General features: G+C 35.4%; 1 protein-coding gene across 1 annotated transcript in view; it reads right to left on the bottom strand.

Moving 5' to 3' along the window:
- The window catches only part of TPO (thyroid peroxidase), a 43174-nt gene extending 21279 nt beyond the window's left edge, over positions 1-21895 (bottom strand). The window contains exons 1-6 of the mRNA XM_068675120.1: positions 21781-21895; positions 18328-18409; positions 12959-13128; positions 11033-11165; positions 6530-6659; positions 3596-3802 (exon numbers count right to left, since the gene is read on the bottom strand). Coding sequence (XP_068531221.1) covers positions 3596-3802; positions 6530-6659; positions 11033-11165; positions 12959-13128; positions 18328-18409; positions 21781-21874 — 816 coding nt within the window. The 5' untranslated portion in view covers positions 21875-21895. The remainder of the gene's footprint in view (positions 1-3595; positions 3803-6529; positions 6660-11032; positions 11166-12958; positions 13129-18327; positions 18410-21780) is intronic.
- Between the last annotated feature and the right edge of the window lie 5175 nt (positions 21896-27070).

Below are 27070 nucleotides of genomic sequence, written 5' to 3'. Positions count from 1 at the left end.
ATTAAAGTAGGCTATTTCTGAAGGAAATACATAATTTCTTTTTCTTTCTTTCACTGATTGCTAAAATCAGTAATTTTACTTCCTTGGGTTTTCCACTTAGTATTTTTCTCTATGATTAAGTCCCTTTCAATTTTTTTTTTTTTTCTCTTCAGCTGATAATATAAACAAGAAGCTTGTCTCACACTACAAATACACGAACTTGGCAGCTGCAATATTGTATGTGTCTGAGTGCCTCCTTCTTCTATTTATCAGGGAAGCCTGGAAGAATTCAGGTATCACTGGGAAAAATGTATGAGCCGCCTTCAAGTTGTTAAGCAGTGAGGCTCACAACAAAACATATCAACAGTGAATGAAGCTCATACTGATTAATCTTTGGTTAACTGCCTCTGCAATTTCAATTCAAATTGTTCTGTGCCCCAGTGGAGAAAAGCAGCAGTAATGAACATTAAGGGACTGGCAGAACTGCATAATGTAGTACTTTCCCTTTTCGTGGGGTAAGCAACGTGCAGCCAGCAGCTGAATGTGCAAATGAGAGATTCTGTATGTTATTATTCAAATGACATCAAAAATAATCTGAGAAAAATAAAAACCTTCTGCTGAAATAGGTACAGAATTACATTTTTCTCCAAAACTGATATAGAATATTCATATTGATTTTTTTCTTTGTCTGTATAGTTGTAGAGGGGGAAAAGTCAGAAAAAAAAAAAAAAAATCCCTCTCTGGCCACAATAGTTTTCCTGCTACAGCTACATGTTGATTTAAACTGATTAATTGCTAACTGTTTTGTACGTTTAAATCTGCTTGGAGTGAATTTTTTTTTGGATGTGTAGGAATCACTAACTGTTTCAGGGTACCATGATGTCTAAACCATTATTGCATTTAAAGAAAAATCTTTTTAAATATTTTTTCTTTTTCCTTTGGCAAATGGCATCCTTGTAATAGGATTTTTGCAGTACTCAAAACAAAACAAAAGCTTATGTTTTATGTAGGTATGCCAGCAAGGAAGACATAAACGTGTATTTTGGGACATGAAGCTTAGAGAAGAGTCAGGGTCCCCATCTGACAGTGAGTTTTTACCTCTGAAATACAGGAAAAAGGCAGGTGCTCACTTTGCTGGCTGTTGAGTGCACAGACTAATCCATTTGTAGCTGAGACAGGAACCTGTCATGTTACACATCACCTTTTGCAAATCTCCTCACTTTTCCATGTTTCTTTTTCTCTTCCACCTCTTCTGTAGTTGAACTAACTGAATGAAAGCATTTCAGGATTGAGTCTGACTATGTGTATGCACTATGCCTATCTTAATGTCAGCAATGTAATTAATACTGAATAAAGACGATAAGTCTTTCTAATGCCTCATGATTATCTCAGCCTCAATCTGAAATAATCACCCGTGGAATGACAGGTTATCTCAGCATCTCAGTTCCATGTGTCAGGCTGCTGAAAAACACATAAAAACTTTTTTTTTCTTTTTTTTTTTTTCATTTTCTTCATAGTATGGGATTCCAAAGAGATACCAAAAATAGATGTTCAGGCTCTACCAGAAGCTATAGCTTTGGTGTGAGAATTACTGGGTGTCTTTGTATAGCTTTTACTATGAAAATGGCCAGAACAGAAAATTGTAATGTTTCCTGCTACCTACACATTCTTAATATGTTCTACTGCAACTTCCAAACTGTCATTAAATTGCATTGACTCAAAATATTTTCTAGACAGCTTCCCTAACGTGCAGGCAGGAGCTGCTTTTCCCTGGTGAAACACCCAGAGAGGCCTTATGGCTCAGAGTGCCCAGAGAAGTACTTTTGTCCTCTCCTTATGGATGAATTTTCCCTTGACTGCCACTTTCTAGGAACACAGCGAGAGTGCAAATGGCATCTTTTCTGTTTGCATGGATGGACTATATGCTATCAGTTTTACTGACTTTGGAAACCAGATGCAGTCTTCATATAGAGGATGACTGTATGAAAGCATTAAATGTATGAAAGGGATGACTTATATAAAAATATTAAATGTATGAAAGGGATGCCCCATCCCTGGAAGTGTTCAAGGCTAGGCTGGATGGAGCTTTGAGTGACCTGGTCTAGTGGGAGGTGTCCCAGCCAATGGCAGAGGGGTTGGGATTAGTTGATTTTTAAGGTCCCTTCCAACCAAACCATTCTATAATTCCATGAAAGTAACCATGGCTGATTTCCAAATATTTATCAGATGGATTTTAGCAGGATTACAGGAGAAAATCAGTTCTAGGGGGATATAGTTCTAGTTATATTATTAGCATTTTGTTTTAATGTTCACGAAGTAGTTCCTCTGGTCACATTAATGAACTATTAAAAACCAGTCATTCATATATTGGATACTTCAGATGTGTCCTGAGAATGTGATTCTTTAAGATCTCTGTGCTCTTTCTGAACTCTCTCAAGCTATGACTGCCAACTTTCAAAAATCCAAATCTGCTGGATAAGAGAGAAAACATTTACCCATCTGTGGTAAAATTCCAGGCAGTCATTTTACTTAGGCTTCCTGAATTTTAGATTATCTTGCTGAGTGGAAGATGTGCCACCTTTCAACACAGGAACTGATTCAGTTCCCATTACAGCAAGCAGAATATTTTTCTTTATGTGTAATGGAAGTGGAATGATACACTTAAGGGAAAAGGAAACTATGTTATACTTCTCAGTTAGTTAACAATTTGGTAGGGAATAAGTTTTCTGTTCTGATGGAACTTATACCCTACACAAACTTCAGTGCATAGACAAGCTGGTCAGTAATCAAACTTCAGCCCTAAGGAAAGTAATTTAGGTTGCTCTGGACAGAAACTGGGGCATCAGTCCAAGGGCTGCGATGGGCATGGGGATCTTCTACAGCATGAGGAGATGGACAGTCTGCTCTCTGAGAAACACACAAACAAAAAAGGTGATTTGACTTTGCTACTTGATTTTTTGAGTGGCGGAATGTCTGTTTCCAAATTAATCAGACAAGAACATAGGATTTTATATTTATACCAATTTCCTTCTAACCCTCTAACAAGCTTTGAATTCATATTTTCCATCTACCCAAAGCAAAGATGTGATATATATAAGTTTCAGCAACTCCCTGAAGATCATTTTATATATACATTGAAAAGGTAGCTCTCTTCAAAAGTTTGCATTAGCTGCTGGAAATATCTTTGCTTTTAGTGAGTAAAGGTAAGTTCCTTTCACTTTATCTGGCTGGCAATTTAAAAACAGAATTATTTATGACTACTTCCCTATTTTCCTCAGTGGAATTTGAAACCTTGAAGTGTGAGAAAAATAACACTGGGGGGAGACTAATAAGGTTTCTTTACATCATAAAGTTGAGAGGTAGAAAACTATGATACTTGTACTAAATACTGTAGTTGTAGTTTGTTATTTCTGTAAAACAATTTAAATATTTACCTGTTTCATTTAATAATTACACTGGGTTTCAATATTTCTATCAGCATATGCTGTATTATTTACTGATGATCTATCCATTTCCCCTGCAATTACTTTAGTGTAGCATATCTCTAATGTATTTTATATTACTTACCTGTTTAGAGTCCGGAATTTTTCTTGAAGAAATTCATTTAAAATCTTACCTTTATTGGAAAACATGGATTTTGTTTTTCACATGTCATCTGGCACTCCATTCCAGTTAGAAAGGCGGTTCTGCTCGTGCTCTGTGGTGTGAATGCAATGTCGTGGTCTATGTACTGTCCCCACACCATAATGATATCGGAATATAAGTTGTCTTCAGTAACAGCCTCATTAGATGCGTGAATAATTTTTCTTGTCACCTCACGAACCTGGGAAAAGAAATAAATTACATCGAGTGCTACGTAGTATTTATTTATTATAAAATGATAAAACACTATAAAGCTGGAGGAGCAGTGATAAAAGTTATCCACCCCACCCCCACCAGTACTCCCTAGAGTATTTTAGTACTTTTAATAGCTTGCTTAAAGGAAAAAAAAAAAAAAAAAAAGAGAGAGATAAAAACAACAAAATCCAGTGTATGACAGGCTGTTACTTCTGTTCAGGAGCTGAAATAACTCTGCCACAAGCAGATTCAAGATGTTTCAGCTGAATTTTTCTATATATTGCAAAATGAACAGTGGCAGTGTATTTTTGATCTGTTCCTTTCCAGGTAATTTTGAAAACTGCATGTTTCTTTTAGACAGCTTAAAAGTTTTCTTTCTATTTATTCTGTTTTCCTTTAACAAATGGACTTTGCTGGGCAACCTCAGATACTGTGGATACACAGGGGCACTGGGCTGCTCCATGAGTAAATGGAGTAGCTTATACAGCCCAGGAGACAGGCATGGTTGCAAGAAGTTCTGTTTCATTTTTCCAGGCAGGGAGAAGCAACAATATATTTCTGCGGCACTTCTGTGAAAACTGCATAGATATAGATTCTTTGAGAGGGAACGTGGAGACATCTACATCACACATTCAGCCTACACTGGTCCTCAGTTAAAGCCATTTGAGCAAAATCAGCAGTTTGTGATGATTATGATACTGTTATTATCCACAGATTTCTCCCTCATGCTGCAAAATGTTCCATCACTTAGGAGACAAGCCCCAAGAAAGGGCAGTACATAAAGAGTCACAGAATCTGTAATAAATATGAGGCCTATATGATGAATGCATAAGACAGGTTAAATATAATTGGTGAGGACAAGAAGCAACATGGGACTTCTTAGGAACATCAGGATTTATATTGAAATTGCCAAGATCGGAGATACATGGCATTCATCAGAAATATAAGTAAGGACTTATATTTCTAATTCTGATTCAATATCATTATTTGAATAGCTTTGGTGGTCACAAAACACAAACTTTTTTTTTTTTTCTTACTGTAAGATTTTCTCACCACAGTTAACTTCCTCAGCTATGCTATGTTTGAATATCACTTTATAATGACCCTCACACTTATCTCTTACCTCCGCATTATTTTCTTGTTACTTTTTAAAGGATATGTGTAGATAGTTAAAAGTACAAAAAGATGAAATTGTGCAAATAATTTCAGGAAAAACATCTATGGCACTAGTTCTATCCTATCTTCAAATTAAGGCAGAGAAGCTTGCTGGTGATCAGATTTGACCAGATTTTGTGCAATCATGCAAGTTTTGGTTTAGTGTGTTTGACTTCACAAGAATGTACTCTAATGAATCTAAATATAGGCAGCTTGTATGATCTACTGGAAATTTACTTGTGCAAATGTCAGATTTTCATCTTCAAGCACTAAATTATGCAGCTTAGAGACAATGTTATTTAATTAATAACGTGAGTTGCAAGTGACATTAACACTAAATTCTCTTTCTTATCCTTATTAAACATACAGTGGTTAAAATAACAAGAATTTGAGTGCATTAAAAGTCATGTTTCAAAGCAATGATAACAAACCAGAAATAGTAAATCCAGTTCAAATCATCACACACTGCACTGGGGAATTTTTCACCCAGTCCTCCATGCAAATATTTTTTGTTCAAAATTTCCTCTAAAGCAACTCTGTTATTTTATAAGTATATAGGCTGCTAAAATACATAAATATTGCAATGTCCTCTGAAGTCAGTAACTTGGGGTTTCTAAAAAAATGAAATTCTGGTTTGATAGTAATACTTTAGGACCCAGGGGAATGGAGTCAAGCTGTGACAGGGGAGGTTCAAGCTGGTATCAGGAAAAGGTTCTTCACTACGAGGGTTATCATGCACTGGTACAGGCTCCTCAGGGATGTAATCACGTCACCAAGCCTGTAGGAGTTTACGAAGTGTTTGGAATATGCTTTTAGTCATATGGTCTGAATTTTTGGGTAGACCTGTGTGGTATCAGGAGTTGGACACAATGATCCTCATGGGTCCCTATGATTCTATGATTCTTTCCAGCTAAGGTATCCTAACCTAGGAGGCAATGGTGGTATACATTCATACATATATAATGTGTGTTGCAGATATTGTATGTGCTTTATATTTATTTAGTTAACACCCACGCTTGTCTTTGCTGTGGTCCTCCTTCCCTGAATAAAGAGAAGAAGAAAAAAAATAATAATAAAAACAATTCTAGATTGGAAGGAAATTCTGGAGGCTGCATGGTGCAACCTTCTGTTACAAGAAGGGACTAAGTTATTCAGAGTCCCATCAATCCAGGTCTTGGGCATTTCACATGGGGGATACTCCAGCAGTAGTCTAGGCAGCGTATTGAGACATTTAATCATTGTCAGAATATATTTTTTTTTCTTGTATGGAGCAACTTGTAACTGTTGTCTCTTGCCCTGTCAATGTATATCCTTGTGGAGATGGTACCTTCAGCCTCTTCAGCACAGGAAGTCTGTGACTAGGCCCATCCTGGGCCTCCTTTCCTCTAGGCTTAGAAATCCCCACCTGCTGCCTTGTGACTGGTGTAAGCCCTGCCTGTTCTCCACTATGGCCCATATTATTATTTTTTTTTTCCTGTTACTTATGAAAATGGACATCTTTGGTGGCAGATATAGTTATAACCAGTATTTCACATAATCTAATGGTGTACTTTCTAACCAGGGGTAGCTGGACTCCATTGTATCGAACTTTGGGATCCCATCCTCGAGGTTGGCTGAGTCCGTCTTCATAGGCTGGTGGGAGCCATCTAGCCAAGGCTGTGTTAGATGCTCCCCATCTAGGATGTTCCCTGGGAAAAGAAAAAAGAAGAAGAGAAAAACCCAACCAACCAATCAACAAAACACTTGAAAAGAACCTTAATCGCTGTATAATAATGAATATAAAATAATTATCAACACAGGTGAACATTTCCTTATAGTAAGGTATTTGTATAATGGTTTTGGAAAAGCATCAACTATTAGTCTTCGTGTATGCCAACAACAATTTAACTCAATTTAACTTAACATAAGTCTGTCTGACTTATGTTTCTAGTTGATGTTGGTTACCTTTTGATATCTTTGAAATACTTGCTCATTCTATGATCTCCTGATAATGAAATCACATTACCTATGGGGTCAGATATACTCTTAAGAGCTTTTTCTGGCATTTTTTTAAAAGATGTTTGTTTAGAGCAATAAGAAATCCAGATTTAGAATAGAAAGGAACCCTACAGTAAAGGTAAAAGTTTAAAAGAAAAATGGATACTAGTCATACAGAGGTAACAAAACATTTTGTCATTTAACAAAACGTAAGGAGACAGGATGCAGGAAAGGGGAATGAAGTTGCTGAATTCAATGGCAGTGCTCCCTCTGGTTGCATCTGTACTAACAGCTTGGCTACAGCTTTTGGAAGGCCTACACAGAAGCTCATGCATTGATATGTTAACACTAAGCATACTTAATTAATATTTTAATTAATTTATTAAATTAATTATTATATTAAAATATTAATAAGAAATAATACTATTTAAGAAATATACCCATTTGACCAAAATCATAAAGTGAGCTACACAGAACTAAAAATATTCTCTGATAGTTAATAGAAATACAGAAATACAGGGTGTTAAAATATACATTTATATGTCTATTGGGATGCTAAAGAGGGAACAATTATTTTATTAATACTTCATCGATCTCTAGCATACTGAAATGATTCAATTTGCCAAGTTATATGGTACAGTAATACACTTAATTATCTACAATAATTCACACTTGAAGGTTTAAGTATGTTTCAATAAAGCATTCAAATTAGTTACAGTTGATTTGTCTTTATTGAAATTACATAAAATACTGCACAGAGTGTAGTGCTATTTTACTCAATTAAAAATAATGAAATGTTAATTTAACTGTTTAACTAGTGATTTTTCTCCTGATTGCTTTTATATTTTAGCAGCTCGCTGGAATGCTAGTTCAGTGAAACCCCTCTCAGATGTCTTTTTTATTATTATATTAGCCATGATAATGTCTTGGAATCTTGCATGATTAAAAAAGTTTTTAGGGCAGATGAAATAATGAGAATTTGGTACCATACAACTTTATAAAGTCAGATTTGATTATGATACATTCTGTTTATGGGAAATGGGACTTTTCATTGACTTGTTAAATACTAGAACTGCATACAAATAGTTAATGTCACAACAGTAAAATAGAAAAATTACAGATAAAATTGCTCCTAGATGCCCAAATATTAGTCATAAAAATGTAATCCAGTCATCAAAACTCCTGCCCATCAACCCAAAAAAAAAACTCCTACGTGCCATCCTGTCATCCTGTCCTATCTCTCACTATCAAGAACAACCAAAGATGCAACCTCATAGTAGACATAGACCTCAGAAATCTAAGATTAGGTGATGTTAATTACACTGTGAGGTGCTCTTCCTTTAGTGTCTGTAATTTCTTTACCTTTGAATCCCTTTCATTGCACTAAACATTAAAACCCACAAAGATCAATGCCAGTTAGTCATAAAAATGAACAAATAAACAAACAAAAGCTACTTGAGTGTACCTTTCTTCAATAAAAATATTGTAAATTTATTTTGCTTATTATTCATATGTATGTCTTCAGACACATAGAAGATGTGCAAGTGAATGTGCATAATGATGCATCCGGGCATGTTTGATGTCCTGTTGATATTCTTGATAGAAGGCTATGTTTATGCTATTCTCTTATTCCTTTGTTCCAGGAATTTCACACTAAAATAAAGTAATCTTGGTGCTGAAGAATAAGTATATTGCAATTGAGCTGATTTGTCCCAGATATGCAAACTGATTAAGCAAAACATCTGTAAAGAAATTCCATGCTCACTTTAAAATATATTTACTAGATTTTTCTTATATGTAAACAATTAATTCCATGTTGAATTTTGTTTTTAAATGTAACCCATGAAATGCAAGATTAACTGACCTGAAGAAGCACAGCTGCACATTCCTACTGGGTGACTAAAATCACTAATACAGCTTTAAGTTTTCAGTTTGATTATTTTTTTGTTTGTTTGTTTGTTTGTTTCCTAAGAAATACAGACTACTACTTTGTTTAATGTTTGAAGTCTTTGAAGCTGACTTACATTATAGAATATGTTGATTACATTGTAGTATAATGGACCTTTTCAGCAGATATATTTCTGTAAAGCTTAAGGTATTTCAAGAGACTCAAGCTTTAGACTAAGATAAGATCTGGCCTGATGGTTTCAAAGTCATAGTTTTTGGCTTTTTGTTACCTTGAAGTTTTTACAGACATTTATAGCAAGGAGACTAAAATACCACCAAATGTAAGTGATAGCTTTGAAAACTGGTTTGTTACAAGCATAAAACATGGGGTCGCATTAAAGGGGTGTAGCCAGTTAACCCTTACGGGTCTGGTCGGATTCAGAGTACTGAACCATCATGATCACGGATTCTCCAATAGCTTAACATGCCCTTACTCTAGTCATGCTAAATGAGAATTATTGTGGCTAGAATCAATGCAATTAAGTGCAATTTATTACAGCAACAGGTACACAGGTTCTTTGGATCGCTGGCGATAATTTACTGTCTGCAAAAGCAAGCTAGCATGCATGAAATACTCAGGTGTACAGCCTGGCTACTAAAACGTTAAAAGACACAGACTCTATAGATTATTCAAGTGCTTAAATCTCACCCAGAGTCATCCCAATAGGAGGGGAAAGAGAAGCTCAGCCTGTTGACTGATCCAGAAGTCAGGATGGTATCTTCATGATGGTATCTTTCCTGATGGTGGTATCTTCCCTGATATCCCCTCTCCATTGAGCCAATTTATATTATTTTCTATCCTTACATACTTTAGGCAATCACACCACTAGGCTAGACTAACCAGACTCAGTGGATCACAGTTACTCCAGCCAATTTTAGAAACCTCTATACACATCCAGGTATTATTCCTAGAGTCACCAAAGAGAAAAAGATTATATCATAGTGTCTTTCCCTCCAGAGATGGAGAAAGACTATAGCAGCTGTGCCAGCAAATTAAAAGCTTCAGCCATGTGTCTAAATTCAGCTGCTTGGCCAACATTTTCAAGGTCTGATGAAGTTGTCAGTGCAAATAATAATATTAGCTGTTAGTTCAGATTCCAAGCAACTCTGCAAGTGCCTGGGTGCCTGAAGGAATTTATGGATATCCACATAGATTTATAACATCAATGCATACCAGGTTGTGTCCTTTCAACAAAGAGCTTATCATGCACATTTCATACAAATGACTTCTAATATAGGAAAACTGACTAATCTATTAAGAAGACAATTTGATTGAATAACAAAACCACAGAATTTTACCACTCTTCATTCACCACATTACAGACTGCCTTAACCTACTAATGGCCTTCCATCTATAGCTCTGTAGCCTTGTAACATTGCAGCCTGCCTTTCAGCTTGTGACCCTATCCCTATGTATCCAGAAGCTAAGTATAAATACCATTTACTCTTATACTTGAAAGGACTCTTACTCTCTGTTTTGCATCCTCATTGCATTTGAGGATTCTGAAAATATAGTTGCATCTGTTAGGTTGGGTTTTGCAATAAACAATCCACTTATATTTGGATACAAGTAGGAAAAAGTAATAAATAATAGTAATTCAGAACTTATTTATATAAATATATATATGAAACTAAAAATATCACCCAGAATTCTCAGATGTGTGTTTGCTAAGTATTAAGGTTATGAAAAAAATGCAAAAATTAGAATCTTCTTGATTTTCTTATTGCTCAATGTGAAGAAATACTTTTCCCATTCTATACTATTCTATCCAATTTAATGAAAAATTAAAGCTGGATTGGAATTCAGTCAGATTAATTGGTGTAGAAAAAGGCATCTACTAAATAGGTCTACCATAAATGTGAAGTTCCTTACATAATCTTGGAAGTCTTCAAAGGAAGAGCCTGTCTGCAAAAATTAGTGTACCAAAGTTTAGATGAAGTGGCTCTCCCCCTAGAAGCTTTCAAGGCACCTCATTTAGAGGGACGTTGATGCCAAAGTTAAATGATTGAGGTCACACTCTCAACATTTATAGGAAAAAAAAAAAAAACAACAACAAACGTAAATGTAAATCATTGAGTTTAAAGAAGAAAAGAAAGAAAGAAGGATTTTTCATGGCACAATTCTTATAATACATACCTGTTATTGCAGGCACCAGTGATGAGACGATATTTATTAGCTAAGCAATTGTTTGGGCATTTTGGTGGCAACATATAAGGCAGACATCCAGAAATATTAGCAATCATGGTAAGCAGATCAGCTGATAAAAGATCTGTAAGGAAGAACCCAAACAAGCAATTTGCTCTGTTGCTATATGACTGCTGCAGTAGAAAAGACATTATTGACAACTACAGTTACAGCACTCTTTTCCTTTTGAAGGAACAATATCCTTCCCAAACTCAGAAATCTTGCATTTCGAACTGACTGCAACTTTCATGTGATAAAAAAAAATTGTAGAGGCAGCAACTGACTTGACTCTTGTCTCCCCATTGGCTGCTGTACATTACCCAGTCCCACCACTTGTCTTTTCTGCCCATCCAACCCTAAGCTGATTAAGTCCATTAACCAAGGAAAAAAAAAAAAAAAAGAAAAAAAAAAAAAGGCCTGCCAGAAAACAAACAAACAAAGATTTAAGAGTCAAATTAGCTCAAGAATGAGCAACTGGAATTGAGCAACTGAGCAACTAGAATTTGTGCAAGGTAGGGGTGATAGTGAAGGAAGAATGGGCTGTTTGACCATCTATGTAACCTCTCCATTATGTACTTGTTACTCATGTTAAACTTGTGGATATGGCCGCACTTCCATGTTAGTTCAGGTTCAAAGTCATACTAAGAATGCAATTTCTGGTATCTGTATTGCTTAGGTATTGATTCACATGTTTTCTTTAAAGTCAGTTTGATGCTTTGCTTCACAGAAAACTACTCTTTGTCATGGCACATAAAATGTATATAAGGCCTATTCATCTTCCATGTAAACTGGAAACTTCTGTAAATTGACAAGAGTTTTGTGTGCTTTGTCTGTGATTTGGAAGTTCTTTTGAAACTGAACCAGCAGAAAGATCATTGTATCTTTATGTGTGCCTGTGTATATATATATAAATACAGGTACATACAGATGGATATATTTTTAGTTCTATGAATGTCCAATTAGATTAGTAAACCAGTTGTTTCATCGAGGAAAAATATAAAGGAAGAAGAAAGAATAGAGATAACTGTGAAGCTTTATAAGGCTCTAATACTTTCATATCTTAAAAATATTGTCATGCTACAATAATAAAATAGAGAATAAAAATTATAATTCTATAGTTAATACTTCTTTAAGTGAAGGAATTACATTTTGAAGAAAAATAAATAAATAAAATTATGTCTGGGTTTTGAGCCTTCCAGATACCAGGAACTCATCTTGAAATTCATCTTGAATTAGCAGCACAAAGAATTTTACTTTACTTAGACAAATGTATGTATATTGTTGAAATTTCTGGAGTACCATCTGTTATTTATCCATTTAAAATAAAAAGCAGTTAAAATATAAATAAAATTAAATAAAAAAAAAGTAAGAAATGTGCAACAGAAATGCAGTATTAAATTGATTTTGAAAATAAGAAAGTGTTTTCCTAAAAGAGGAGTATTACTAAGGCCATTTATGACCAGAGGAAGTGTATTTCAAAATGTCAGTGCCATAGAATGATGGAAATCATATTATTTTATCTGTAAGCTCCAGGACCCAGAAGCACTAAACCCAAAGTACTGGGGAAGATAGTTATTTTTCTGTAAACAAGAAGCTTGTGACACTGCAGATATGCAATATACAGGATGCCAATAGCAAAGTGCTGCCCTTCTCAAATATAGGAACGCAGCCAACTCTCCAGTAAAGAAAAATGTAAAACAGTGGCTATGTGAGGTGTTTTCAGGAACAGCAGAGAAGGCATCCTGGCCCCAAGGTGTGGACAAGATATGTACTCGTGCCTAAGGTAAAATAAAAGTGTAACTAATACTCCTTTAATCTAAAAGACTACATTCAAGAACTCAACAGGGGTTTTGGCCAATGTCAACACACTGTATTTACCAGTTGGATGCAATGAACGTTTGTGCTTCTGGCAAACTTTTTGTTTCAGCACTTGAATAGACATTTCCATTCGTTCAGCTGCTTGGGAAATATCTTGACTCTCTTGTTCTGGAAATTTTGAGAAAGCCAGCAGCAAGGTAGGAGTTGATATTTCCTTTCCTTGGATACTTCTATAATTGAAATAAAATAAGTTTTTTAAAACATATTGTTTCCGAAGTTATTGATAGCTGTATTTATCTATGTTGGGTATACCACAGAATCACGGAATAACAGAATTGAAGGGGTTGGAAGGGACCTTGAAAGATCATTGAGTCCAAATATTATGAGTTTAAGGTATCAAAGGATGTGGTGTGAAAACAGAGAGGAAAGTTCTATGTGCAAAGCCTTAAGGATGAGACAGAAACATGGCATGGACAGAGCAGGCGGCACAAAGTGTCTGGGAAGACCTTATGTAGAATAGTCACATTATAGCACTCTCCATTTAGAGACATCTAAGTGAGTAGGCTTTTATGTGACATTTAATATCAAAGACCACCTCAGTCATTACAAGTACGATATGCTAGACTGATGGGCTGAGGCCAACCATATTAACAAGGCTAGATTTCAGGTCCTGCACTTGGGGCAAAACAGGCCATGTACAGGCTGAGGATAGCTGTCTGGCAGAAAGGGACCTGGAAGTATTGGTTGAGAGCTGTCTGAAATATGAGCCAACACTGTGCTCAGTTGGCCAAGAAGGCCAACAGTATCCTGCCTCGTATCACAAATAGTGTGGCCAGCTGGACTACGAAAGTAATTGCCCCCATGTACTCTGCTCTAGTGAGACCACACCTCAAGTACTGTGTTCAGGTTTGGGCCCCTCACAACAAGAAGGACATTGAGGCCCTGGAGTATGTCCAGAGAAGGGCAACAAAGCTGGTGAAGGGCCTGGAACACAAGTCCTGTGAGGAGTGGCTGAGGGAACGGTGGTTGTTTAGCCTAGAGAAAATGGGGCTCAGGGTAGACTTTATCACTCTCTACAATTGCCTTAAAGGAGGCTATAGCGAGGTGGGGGTTGGCCTCTTCTCCCAAGCACCAAGTGGTAAAATGAGGGGGAAATGGCCTCAAGTTGTGCCAGGGGAATTTTAGGTTGGAGATTAGGAGACATTTCTTTACTGAGAGAGTTGTGAGGCATTGGAATAGGCTGCCAAGGGAAGTGGCTGAGTCACCATCCCCAGAGATTTTCAAGAAATGTGTAGCATGGTTCAGTGGTGGACTTTTGTACTAGGTTAAAGGTTGGGCTAGATGATCTTATAGGTCTTTTCCAACTAGCACGATTCTATGATTTTAAGTAGATTCTCAACTTGACCTTCCACCTAGGAGACAACCACAGCTGTCTAGACGCTATCTGCAGATGACAATTAGAGACATCTCCTCTCAGAAGGGGTCCAAACACCTAGCTTGTACTGACTATCTGTATACAAAGTTTCAGCACCTAGTTTAGCAGGAGCTCATTAGACATACGTGGCTATATGTTGATTATAATCCTGACTTTACCTTTAGCTTTAAGTGACTCAAGTCTGATGAGATGACTTTTTTTCCACTTAAAAAATCCTTTTTACTGTGAGGTTAGACACTGCAACAAGCTGCCCAGAGAGGCTGCAGAGTCTCCATCTCTGGAGTTATTCAAAGCTCAAATGGGCAGGGCCTGGAGTGACCTGTTCAAACTGACCCTGCTCATAGCATAGGGTTGGAATAGATGATCTCTAGGTCCCTCTCAACTATTTGGTGATTCACTGATATATTTATTTTTTTATTTATTTTCTCAGCATGGTGTGTCTTGTCATAGTGGCAGAGGATCCTTGAGAAAAATGCATCATGGAGAACACCCTTTTTGGCTGGAAGTCACAAGTCCCATACTGTCTCCTACAGCTTAGAAAAAGTGTTTTCAGTCTAATCCATTTCCAGACATGGTCATAGATTGACAAATACCCTCAGGGCTTCTCTGCAGTAGTGGTTTTCATGGAAAAATTGTATTGTCATATTCACTTGAGACTGCTTAAAGCATGAAACAAGGAAAAAGAACTTTGATTTGAGCAAAACAAACAGATAAATTTCTCTTCACAAAATTAAAAACATGCTTACATAAGAGCATAAAGTAAGAAAATATGTCTCCAAGGGAATTTCTAGTTGTTAAATGTGTCCCTAACTGATTCAAAAGAGTCTTAGCACATTCAATTATCATTTAAACAAAAGATATTCCTTCCTTCTCATGAGCAGAACTCAAGGACTCTTCTAAGTATGAGATTGAGCTATCTTGCTGCTCAGTAGTATATTTTTCAAGTTTTCCATAGACGATTAGAAATTTGGCTGGCAATCTGAAGTATTATAAATCCTGAACTGTCTAGTCATTAAAAAGAAAAGGAGGATGACTAAAGAATGATGTTCTAAATGCAAAAACTCAGGTTTAATATTTAATACCCATATAAGGACAATATTGGTCATGCATCACTTTAAAAAAATATATATGAAAAGGCAAACATTTCTGTACCAATAATCTACATGAGAACACTTGTGCAAATTAGCTAGAAGTTAAAAAACAACAACAACAACAAAAAAAAACCAAAACACTGTAAGGGCAAATTATATTCCATACATCATCTTCCACCTTTTTGTCTAATCTTACAAATATTGTAAGATTATCATACTTGTTATTGGTTTGCCACACTTCACCTTCCTCCCCTGTTACCTTTCTTAATTCAACATATGCACGCTAGCCCATTCTTACCCACTCTACTAAAGCTGAGCTCTGATTCAGGTAATAGATGCTGCTGGTTTTCTCATTATGTTAAAAATTGCCTTGATATTTTGTAATACAGAAATAGCTTCATGAAGTTAAGACAATGACGTATTATTGTTTGGAAGATGAAAGAGAAGAAGTGTCTTTCATACTCATATAATAATATAAGCCCTTTTGTGGGCCATTGAATTTGGACAGAAGGTTTTTTATGTTTGCCAGATGCTCAGTTACTCAGTCTCATTACAGATCAATGCTTAAATAAATATATATATATGCACAAAGTAAACTCTCCAGAGTATGAGCCCATATTTTCCTTCATCCTCAGATATTTTAATTCTCAGAGATTTCTTTTTGCCTTAAGATTTATTTAGACATTTCTAACCTGAACTAGAGATTTCTAACCTGAACTGTGCCTTACACATTTGCCACCATTCAAATCTCTGAAAACAGCAGCAGTGTACAGAATAAAGGGAATATCATTTATTATTTCCTGAAATGTGCATGCACCTGGCTATTCTTGCTTTAAGACCTGAGTGGCACTAAATAAATGATGATGTTCAATAAGTTTCTGCAAATGTAACTGTAATGATGTATTTGGAATATTGAAAATGATTTTACATTTCCTTGTGCATGTAAATGGTTCCATAGATGGTTCCTTCTATAGATAGTCCTTTTGAATTGGCAGTAGACAGGGGCCAGTAGAAAAAAATAAATAATAATAATAATAAAAATCTGAAGTTGGGAGTTTTACAATTCAGATTCTTTTAAAATGTGAAATGGACTAGTTCAAATGTAGTAAAAAACAACTGAAGAATTTAAGTGATCATATTAAACAGATGATGTGAGGAAACATATTTGGCCATTTCAATCACAATTCAAGGTTAAACTGAAGTCTCAGAAGAAATTTAGTCATTTTGATTCTGTAGCTTGCAGTTCAGACCCCTTGATCATGAATTCGATGAACATCAGGTTGGACTACTGTACCTGGAATGATTATGAGTTTTCTCATTCTAACCTGAAAAACAAGCTGAATTTTCCTCTCAGAACTAGCTCTTCAGTCTCAAAGACAGCACTGAGCTCATCTGTATTGCACCATAGTTTTCTTCAATTACTTGTAAGCCAAAATAAAATGAGTTTTCACAGTACTGTGACCTCTATATCTTTCAGACGTTGAAATATGCAGCCAGATGCATTTCTTTCTTGTTTTTAGCCTTTGTGCTGACCAAAGCTTTAATTCAAGTATACAACATTCTTTGTTAAAAAGGAGGAAAAGCCTTAGTAGTTTTAAATTGATATGAAAATGCAGAAGTATTTAATTTAAGGATTTAAACGCATTCCCTTCTCACTATAATAATCAGATAAGACAATAACTCAGTCCTCTGTACTTTGCAAAGGGCCAAGGACTAATGTCTAAGAGGCAGGTGTAGAACCCATTTACCAGCCTTTATTAAAACTCCCAATGACATTTATGAAATTCACTGCTCTACTTAATTGGCCACAATGAATTGAATTATATAAGAGCACACAAGGGAAATACAATTTTCACTTCTGTTAATGATCATTTTTAAATTGACAGTCCTAATATTTTACATCAGCTAACACAACACAAGAGCAAGTGATATTCTTATGGATATCAGACTCCTCATGCAGGCATAGAACACTTTTGCCTCTAATTCTATTCCATTGAAACCTTTCCACTGAAAGGTTGAGATTTACTTTTCTAAAAGTTGAGTACCTCAATATTGTCATAAATGTACTAACGAAACAAAATTAAAGTCACTTGAGTTTGTATGTAGTGAGCAGCCACAGCACTTGAAATGTTCTGTCTATGCAAACACCCACAAATTGTGACTCATTTTCAAAACACACAGATAAGTCCTCACAGCATAATACCTTTAGAAAAGTCTAAGCAAAAGGTAGTGACTGCACCTCTAGAAATTGGCTCATGTGTTCTGAACACAGGAGAGAAGACTGGATATTTTGGATAGCACAGAAGTGTTGGCTAGCCATCCAGAGGCACTTTCATCATTCCTGGAAAGGATTCACTGTGTGCTTCTCTTTTAGCATAACTTAAGCATAAGGACCTTTCTTTAATTTGTTTATTACCCATCAAGATAAATATTTTATTTTCTTTCCTTTTTCATTACATCTGTTTTAGATGGAAAGGGGAATGTGAGACTCATTTCAACAATTTCAATTGCATTTAAGGCAATAGGAGTTGTTCCCACCTCAATCTGCACTGTAAAGAGAAACTTTTATTTTTTGAGCACAGTGCAATGTTTCAAGCAATATTTTATTGCTCACAGGTACATAACATCTATAAAATTGGAAACTTCTGAGCTACACATTCATGAATGTGATGTCTTCCTTAGATCAGAAAAACATTCCTATCTGTTTTCATATTTCTATTTTTTCTCACATTTTAAAACAGCAACTCATGTGGTGATAATGCACAATGTTATATTGGTACATCATAAATATAATGGATCATTATATGCTTTCTCAAAGAAACAGTCTGATAAAAAAAAAAAAAAATCTGTTATGAAAGCCTTTTGCTGAATAAATCTTTAACCTTTTTTTCTTTTTCTTTTACCTTTTCAGTGTATATTGTGCAGCATAATCCACCAGATCTGAGCCCTTCAGGATAGCTTCAGTAATGCAGTTATCTTCAGTTTCTTCTCAACAGGAAAACAAACAAAACAAAAGAAAATGTTTTTCAATAACATTTATTCAATTACTAACATTTATAAAATATTGAGGCTTGTAATATTAAATTATATGTATTTTTCCCCATTAAACTGATCTCCATATTTAACACTGTGGCTTCTGACCTTTCTGAAAAATAAGGGAAAAGTAGTAAAACGATTCTTCCATAGTTTATGAAGGACTAAAGTTGCACCAGGCTAAAGTTGCGCCAGGGGTGTTTTAGATTGGATATTAGGAAGAACTTCTTTACTGAGAGGGTTGTTAGGCATTGGAATGGGCTGCCCAGGAAAGTGGTGGAGTCACCATCCCTGGAGGTCTTTAAAAGACATTTAGGTGTTGAACTTAGCGATATGGTTTAGTGGAGGACTTGTTAGTGTTAGGTCAGAGGTTGAACTCGATGATCTTGAGGTCTCTTCCAACCTAGATAATTCTGTGATTCTGTGATTATAAAATGTGAACAGGTAGGCCTTCCTTCCTTTTCTTCCAGCAAAATTCCATCAATGTACATCATGCAGTACCAAACCTTACAAGTCCAGCTGAAAAGTGTAGTGTTATGTTGTCCTGGTTTCAGTTAGCACAGAATTAATTTTCTTCCTAGTAGCTGGTGGAATGCTGTGTTTTGGCTTAGGATGAGAAGAGTGCTGATAACACCCCGATGCTTTAATTGTTGCAGAGCAGTGCTTATACTAAGCCAAGGACATCTCAGCCTTTTGCTCTGTCCTGCCAACGGGCAGGCTGGGGGTGCAGTAAGAGCTGGGAGGGGACAGACCCAGGACAGGTGACCCAAACTAGCCAAAGGGGTATTCCATACCATCTGACGTCATGCTAAACAATATATAGGGGTGGCTAGCTGGGGGGAGGGGGCCGGACTGCTCGGGGTTAGGCTGGGCATCGGTCAGCGAGTGGTGAGCAATTGCATTGTGCATCACTTGTTTGTACATACTATTATTACTTTCCTATTATCACCATTTTATTATTTTTGTTATTATTTTATTATTATTTTGTTATTATTATTTTCCTGTCTTATTAAACTGTCTTTATCTCAACTCACGGGCTTCACTTTCCATTTCTCTCCCCCGTCCCAGAGAGGGAGGGGGGAGGGTGAGCGAACGGCTGCGTGGTGTTTAGCTGCCGGCCGGGTTAAACCACGACATATGTGTATATGATTATGCCCCTTAAGCGTCATGTATATTTTGCATTAAACTGTCCTTGGACTGAAAGGACAAATCTGAGCTTCCCTCAGAAGTAGCATGAGCTGGCCTAAGCCACTTGAGGAACTCAAGTCCATATTCAGGCATAATTAACAAAATTATCCACCTGGGATCTGGCACAGGTGACCAATGTATGAAAGCCCTTTTCCTCACATTTTTCCACCTGTGTTTGATGGAAAGCAATAGATGAACCTTATAATATTTCATCTGTGCTATTTAGCATGCTTATATCTTAGAATATAATTTATTCCCCTTTCATGTATATCCAGTTTTATATTAAATGAAACTGTTATGTTTAAAACACCATGGTTTAATTTCTATGTGTTTTCCTTGGGATCAATAAACTTTTTCTTAGTAAACGAATCATAAGTAATGATTACTAACAATCATTACTGTACAATTGCTCATCATTTGTGCACAGTGCAATTTTTGGTGTCATATCTTAATGGTAGTCCATGTTGTGTTATTTCTGTGATCCATTTTTTTTGAATGAGGTGCTCAGATGAAGGGAAAATAATAAGTCTGTTGAGAAATAAGCTTTCCAAAGCAAAATTCTGCTTCACTGTCTTAAAGATCTTGTCACCATCCAAGTATTTCATTTTTCAATTATTTCACTAATATTTTCACATTATTTCAGTTATTTCACTTATTTTCTACCTGCAAAAAGTAAAATATTCATATGATTCATTTAATGTTATCATTCAGATTTCTTACATCTGAAAATATTTGGGAGTCTAAGTTAAAAATCAAGACTGATCTTCATAGGCCATAAAATTATACTAGAATTTAATATTGCAGGATTTTTAATTACCATTATGAGTTTTATCTCAAAATATAATTTTCTCATAGTACTGTTCATCATGTGGTATTGATTTAGATGCTAATCTTGAAGAGAAAATCCATTTGTTATACCTGAATTACACTGTCTCTCTTTTCTACTTAGAAGTATGATTTTATTACTAATGCAGTGTTTTCAGAAATGCAGTTCTTGCTATTTTTTTATCTTTTTTTTTTTTTTGTATGTGCGTGTGTGTGTATAGTTCCCGTTAAACTGAAGGACACTCCCTATAAAAATAAAAGAATCATATGAAACCAATCCAGTTTTTTTACAGTTCAAATATATTTATTTATTTTATTAACTAACATAAAATATAACCTCATTTTAATCTATATCTTTATTTCTAAATGATTCATACGGAAAAAATGGAGAAGTCACTATGGAAAACAGATCTGGTCCCCTGTTCCAGAGGGATCAATAGATTTGTCATCTAAAGCAATGTCTTGTGGTTTTGGTACATTTTTTTTTCTTGTTTTGTTTTTTAATAATCTGGATATCATTTTATTTTATTTGTGATTCTACCCTAACTTGAGATGAAAACATTCCTAATAACTTTTCCTTCCAAACCATATCTGCAGTTATAAAATTAAGAAAATGTAAATATTGAAAAATCCTGTTTCCTCACAGTCTCTGCCCTACTTCACTGTAAAATCAGTCTCTGTGAAGCTCTTTTCTTAAAATTCAATCTTCTATTTACTGTATTTCTAGTTTATTAATATCACTGATTTAGATTGAACAGATGCAGATTAATAGCTCCAGTATTTAAAAAGTTGAGATGTTATTGTTTGAACATAGGCACTTCTGCAGCCTGAGATGCTGTAAAATCCCCCTACTATCTGCAAGGTGCTAGTGGATAATAGACCCACTGGAGATATGCACAATCGTGGGCCAGCTGTAGGATGCCAGATGGGACATCCCATGGCAACTGACTCTAGCCCAGGGTTAGTAAACGTAGTGATCAGCACTCTGGGAAAGAAATCCATCAATCATGCCTGTAAACATTACATCTGATGTATGGATGTTACTAAGAAAGTTAAATCACTCTTACTCAAAGAATACATAATTCAGACACATTGCACATCCAATGTTTTCCTTTGGCAAGTTACAAATCTGCATTTTAAAAGAAAGCACCCATGAAATAATTCTTACAAAAATCAGACAGTGTATTTTGCACATAAAAAAAAGATTAAGCTAAACTGCCATCACTATACTGTCTGCAGTCTGAGTGTATTTACAGCTTAATAGTAATCACTGACAAAAGGAAATAACAGGTATTTTATCTATTACTTACCAAAGAGGACATCTTTGCCTATCTGAAGGAAAGAAAAGAAAATAGCTGTGAAGGCTATAGCTGCTGAAATTCCCAAAATAATGAACACTTTCATCTAGAAGAAAGAAGAGATAACTATTGACAAAATAAATGCCTTCATCTTATAACTAATTATAAGGCATGCTATAAATAACTTCTTTCGTATCGTAAATTTTACTTTTAAATTAGACTTGTAGCCACATGTTTGAATATATTTTAGAAACTCAACATATTAATTTTCAGAAATAATTGTAGTTCCTTTTCATTTTTCATTAGTTTCCTTTTTCATTAGTACATTTTTTTTCCTTTTGAAAAGCTTTTAGCACAAGGAATTACATCACTGTTTTTTGTTTATTTAATATCTTAAAATGTTCTGCTAACATTAGCACTTAGCCTATATGTTAGAAATTCAGCAATATTTTACCAAGGATTTTGAACTGCTCTGTGTATTAACATGGTTTGATTGTAACTTTTGTTTTGCATATAAGACAGTGAAAATGGAAAAACTAAACCCAAAATTTATCAGAACTGTTTATAGTCCTACCCATGTATAATCATGGTATCAAAGCTGCACATATTGCAAATATGAGCTACATTCTCCATTTCAGTGCACTGGTTTGCTGGTAGATATTACAGCAGTGCAAATACATATATAATCTATCCAAGAAGTAATATTATTCGTAAGCTATATTGTGATCTGAGTTTGAAAGATTTAAAATATTTTTAGTGCTCTATTCCATCAATATAAAAATAAATAAATAAATAAATAAATAATTCAACTAAAAATTCAGGGAAGTAATATTACCCAAAGGAAATCAATGTGAAAGCACTCCTTCTTTTTATATTTCAAAGTTAATATGATGAATTTGTTCTGGAAAATGGCAAGCAAAAGTTTCACAGTCTGACCTTTTGTCTGCTGAGGATCTGATCTTCCACAGTTCTGTACTTGATTGATGGCAGTAACTCTTCAGAAATATGAAAGTGAAGTACTTTCCAGGGGCCCAGCCTACAATATCACCTTGATGCAGTGCTACTCACTCAAGCTTTAAAAGTGCAAATGATTTCAAAAATCTTTTTTGGCAACAGTCTGTTCACACTGCAGAAATTGACGTTAATGCTTAACTTGTTTATTTTTGTCCTCTTAATGAACCAAGAACTACCTTTGTAGCCATTTCTAATACCAGATTTTTTTTTCAAGGATATGCAAGAGAAAACTGTTTGGATTAAATAAAATTATATCGCTGTGTTACTTACAGAAGTACTTTCTAAGCACACTTTTAATTTTGCCAATAAGTTTGGAAGAGAAGGCAATTCCGTGCTCCATTTTCTGTGTTCTAGTATCAACGCTTTATCAAAATAATCTTTAAAAACTCTGCTGATAGTCCCCGGTTTGCCTACCAACTTTCCTGCAGGGCTTTTCGTTTAGTTTTGTTCTTTTCGACAATTCATTTTACGCTTCTTAGACTACCTGTAGTTATACTTTATCAACCCCATTGCTTCTTCTTAAGTCAGTATTTAGACATAAGGAATCTACTTGGCTGTTTTTTGTTTGTTTGTTTGTTTGTTTTTTGTTTCCTACGTAGGGGGAAAGGGGAAAGACGATTTCAGCCCTGGAATCAGAATTGAGATTTCCCTCATTTCATCTTTGTTGATCTTGAGAGGGAAATCACAAGGTGGAGCCAAAGATCAGTGCTTTGATCTCTGCCATGAGTGTTAGGTAGGGGTTGGGTAGCCGGGAGCATCCTGGAGCTTGTGTACATAGCATATGGTGGTGAAAAACAAAACCCAAAGCAAAACAAAACCCAAAGCAAAACAAATAAACAAAAAACAAACAAACAAAACCCACAACTATGAACATGTGAACAAATTGGAGGTAAAACTCAAGGCTTACAGTAAATTTCAGTTAAGGGATACCACCATAATTCTGTTCCCTGCAAGGATGAGGGAACTTGGGTGAAAAGTAAGCAGAGAGTAAAGAGAAACAGACCCTCATTGGATAAGTAGGTCTATGCCACTTAGATGGGGGCTTTAAGATTGTAGACAAGTCAAACTCTTTAACCCCATTCCAAATTGCAAATCTTTTAAGGCTTTCTCCTTACACGAGAAAATATAAAACATATGACACAGCAAATCATTGAGAAAAGCAGATCCATTTCAAACACCTAATAGAATAAGGAGCTTTCAACTCCTAATAGAAAAAGGAGCATTTCACATGCTTCACAAGTATCTTGGATCTCACTTCTATTCTGACACTTGAGAGACTTTCTTAAAGTGTCAAAATGGGTCTGCTTTTTCTGCAGTTTCACAGTCCAAAATCAAAACATTCCCATATAGTTCAAAAAGAGCTTGCCTACAACAATTTTTATTAAAGAATCTTAACCTCTGCTCGATAGTCATGCTTGAAGTATTTTTCAACAGTGGAATGTAAGTTGCTAGATGCAGTAAATCAATCAGTGATGAAAAAAATTGAAAGGCAACATCTATTTTATTTCTTTTATCTGATGATGTAAGTATATTTTGTATCACAACTGGTGCTTTTAATATGAGTGTAAATGTTAAACTGCCCACTGAGCCTCAAGCACAGTTTTACTTAGAACATGGGGGAAGTCTAGGTTACACTGGACCAGTGTAGAGAAATGCAGTTGTATTCTTATTCTTACTGGAGCTCACTCAGAATCCTGTCATTGAACTTACTAGAGTATTCAGAGAAAATATCTTACTTAAAATATTATGCAATTTTCAGCTGTTGTTTGATACAGGGAACAGACATCTTTCTCTAAATTCAGAAATACTCGCATTTGCACTGTAACAGCCTGCAGCCTCACCAATCTCTCTGAGGCATTATCACTCTTATATTCAGTTCTTATAAGCATTGGATTAGAGTGAGAGACCTCCAAGATATATCTGTGCAGCTGCAGAAGCTATTTTTGATAATAGATTATATTATTTTGCAGCATTTAGTGGCAATCCTGGGCTCTAGCCTGGTGTGAAGGACACTCTGTTATTATGGGTGTATAACTTGTTGTAGAAAAATTAGTCTCTGATCTCCTCTGGCTATTAAAATTCCATGAACACTTTTGCAGAGGAGAAGCAAAAAGTGAATGTAACTATAGAGTACTCTAATTAAAGTAATTTTGCTGAAGTTCCAGCTTAACATTGTACAAATAACAGCAATTAGTCTCTTTCTAGTTAGTTCAGCAAAGTCAAAAAAGTCAAAAGTCAAAAAAATAAATAAAGTCAAAAAAAGTCAAAAAAATAAATAAATAAGAAAAAGGTTAAAGAAAAGTAGTTCACAAGGAGAGTTTACGAGGGCTTAATGAGTTTGGTCACTTTAAGGACTTTAAGAAGAGGCTGTTAAAGTAAATTTGGCTCTAAAGGTAAATTCAGTTGCAAAGGAGAGTCCACTGTATTCCTTGCATCTGAATTCATGACAAGCTTGCAAATCACTGTTTGAAAACTCTGCCATAACTAAAGAGCAAATTATGATTTATGCAGAAGAATGTCGAACAGATTAACAATTTTTAATATATAGGTCTGAAATTCAATATCTTGATTAACAAAACAAAACTTATTTTTAAAATGAGACAAAAATCATTTTCCATCTCGATTTCAGACCAAATTCTTTTTTAGACATATCATTTTAATGGAAAGTTTAATGGCAAGATTCCTGACTTCTTACAATGCATGCCCTTCTTGCAGAGACCACAGAGGTATCATATAATGAAGATGATGCCTTGGATTTAAGGATGGTGAGTAGATACATCACATATCATGAAGTCATTAAGCTGATCAAGTACTTACAAGGTAAAAAATGTGACCTTTTGTAACTTAACAGTAAACAGAATTTGATTTAGTAAATAAAAATCATGACCACATAATACAATTATGGTAGACCAATTTTAGCCTTTGAATGAGGCTCTACTGTTTGTGACTACTGACAAACATACAAGAGGATTTAAGATCCCCGAAGGAAAGCTGGGAGGTGCAGGTACAGAGAGTTGTTTGTTGCCATATTCAGAGTGCCCACAGATGGGGGGTGTTCCTGTCTACTACTTTTTGTAGTGTTTTGCAATGAGTGAAGTATTTACAGAAACCCTGGCAGGAACCATGACACATGGATCTGTCATGTGAGAAGCTCCATTGGTCCAGTAAGAACTGGACCAATGTCTTCCACCTCCTGCCTCCCAGCACTGAGTTATTGTGAAAATTCAAGCAGTGGCAACACGTTTCCGTTTTGTACCCATCATGTGAAAGAACAGAAAGAGTAGTAGTGCTCAGGAAAAGGACATAGTTAGATAGCTATAAAAGGAGAGGAGCAGAGAATCCTGACTGGACAGAAACTGGCCTTACAGTGAAAAGTGAAAATGCTATATACCATGACACACATTTTTTGGTATATATATGTTCTCAGCTGTTCTTATTACCTGGTTCAGGTGTCTCAGTATGACAGCATTGGTACGCCCTGGTTTGAAGAGACTTATTCTCTATCCACACTGTCTAAAAGGCTTGAGTTTTGTTAGGCTGGATATTTTTCCCAAAATCAGAGATTACATTTTTCAAGGTTGTGATGTGCAAGTGTCTCAATGGACAAAAATGTTAAAATAACTTCTAGTAGCAGTGCTTGAATTCATGCTTACACTTAAATGTTTTCTACTGGTCTGCTTCAGTGAATTGCCTGATAGGCTTCCTAAGCATGACACTGACATTCCAAAATTTATTATTTAATTTGAAATTAATATTTTTTTGATCGATTCAAAGATTTAGGCAACATTAAACATTCACACGGTAAGAAATCATTACAGAGATGGAATTGTGAAACAGTTTGGAGAAAGAGTTAATAAAGGGAAACACCTACTGAAAAATTAGACTTCTATTTAGTAAATCAAGCAATAAAAGAATATCTCAATATGGCCACCAGATCATTAGATGGACTATTCAGTAACACATCCTACACTATAAACACATTTTGTTAATTGAAAAACACATTTTAAAACTAATGAGATACTCGAACTTTTTTCAGCCAAGTTTATATTCACTCAAGCAAATGTGTATGCTTCTGAATTCATCTTTAAATTTTCATTAGTCTGTCTCAAATCAGGAAAGTAAATGGTCTGAAGAAGTTAAATGAAACATTCTTCACAAGCACCAATATTAAGAGGTCACACAGCACCACTCTGGGACATTTAGTGTTCAAGTGAGCCTTATGACTGCGTAATAGAAACATCTTGGCTATCTGATGTTACGTCAAGGTTCCACAGAATGTGAGCTGTTA

The sequence above is a fragment of the Anas acuta genome, chromosome 3 (genome assembly GCF_963932015.1).
Source record: "Anas acuta chromosome 3, bAnaAcu1.1, whole genome shotgun sequence".
NCBI lineage: Eukaryota > Metazoa > Chordata > Aves > Anseriformes > Anatidae > Anas > Anas acuta.
This window is presented reverse-complemented; position numbering and strand designations above follow the sequence as displayed.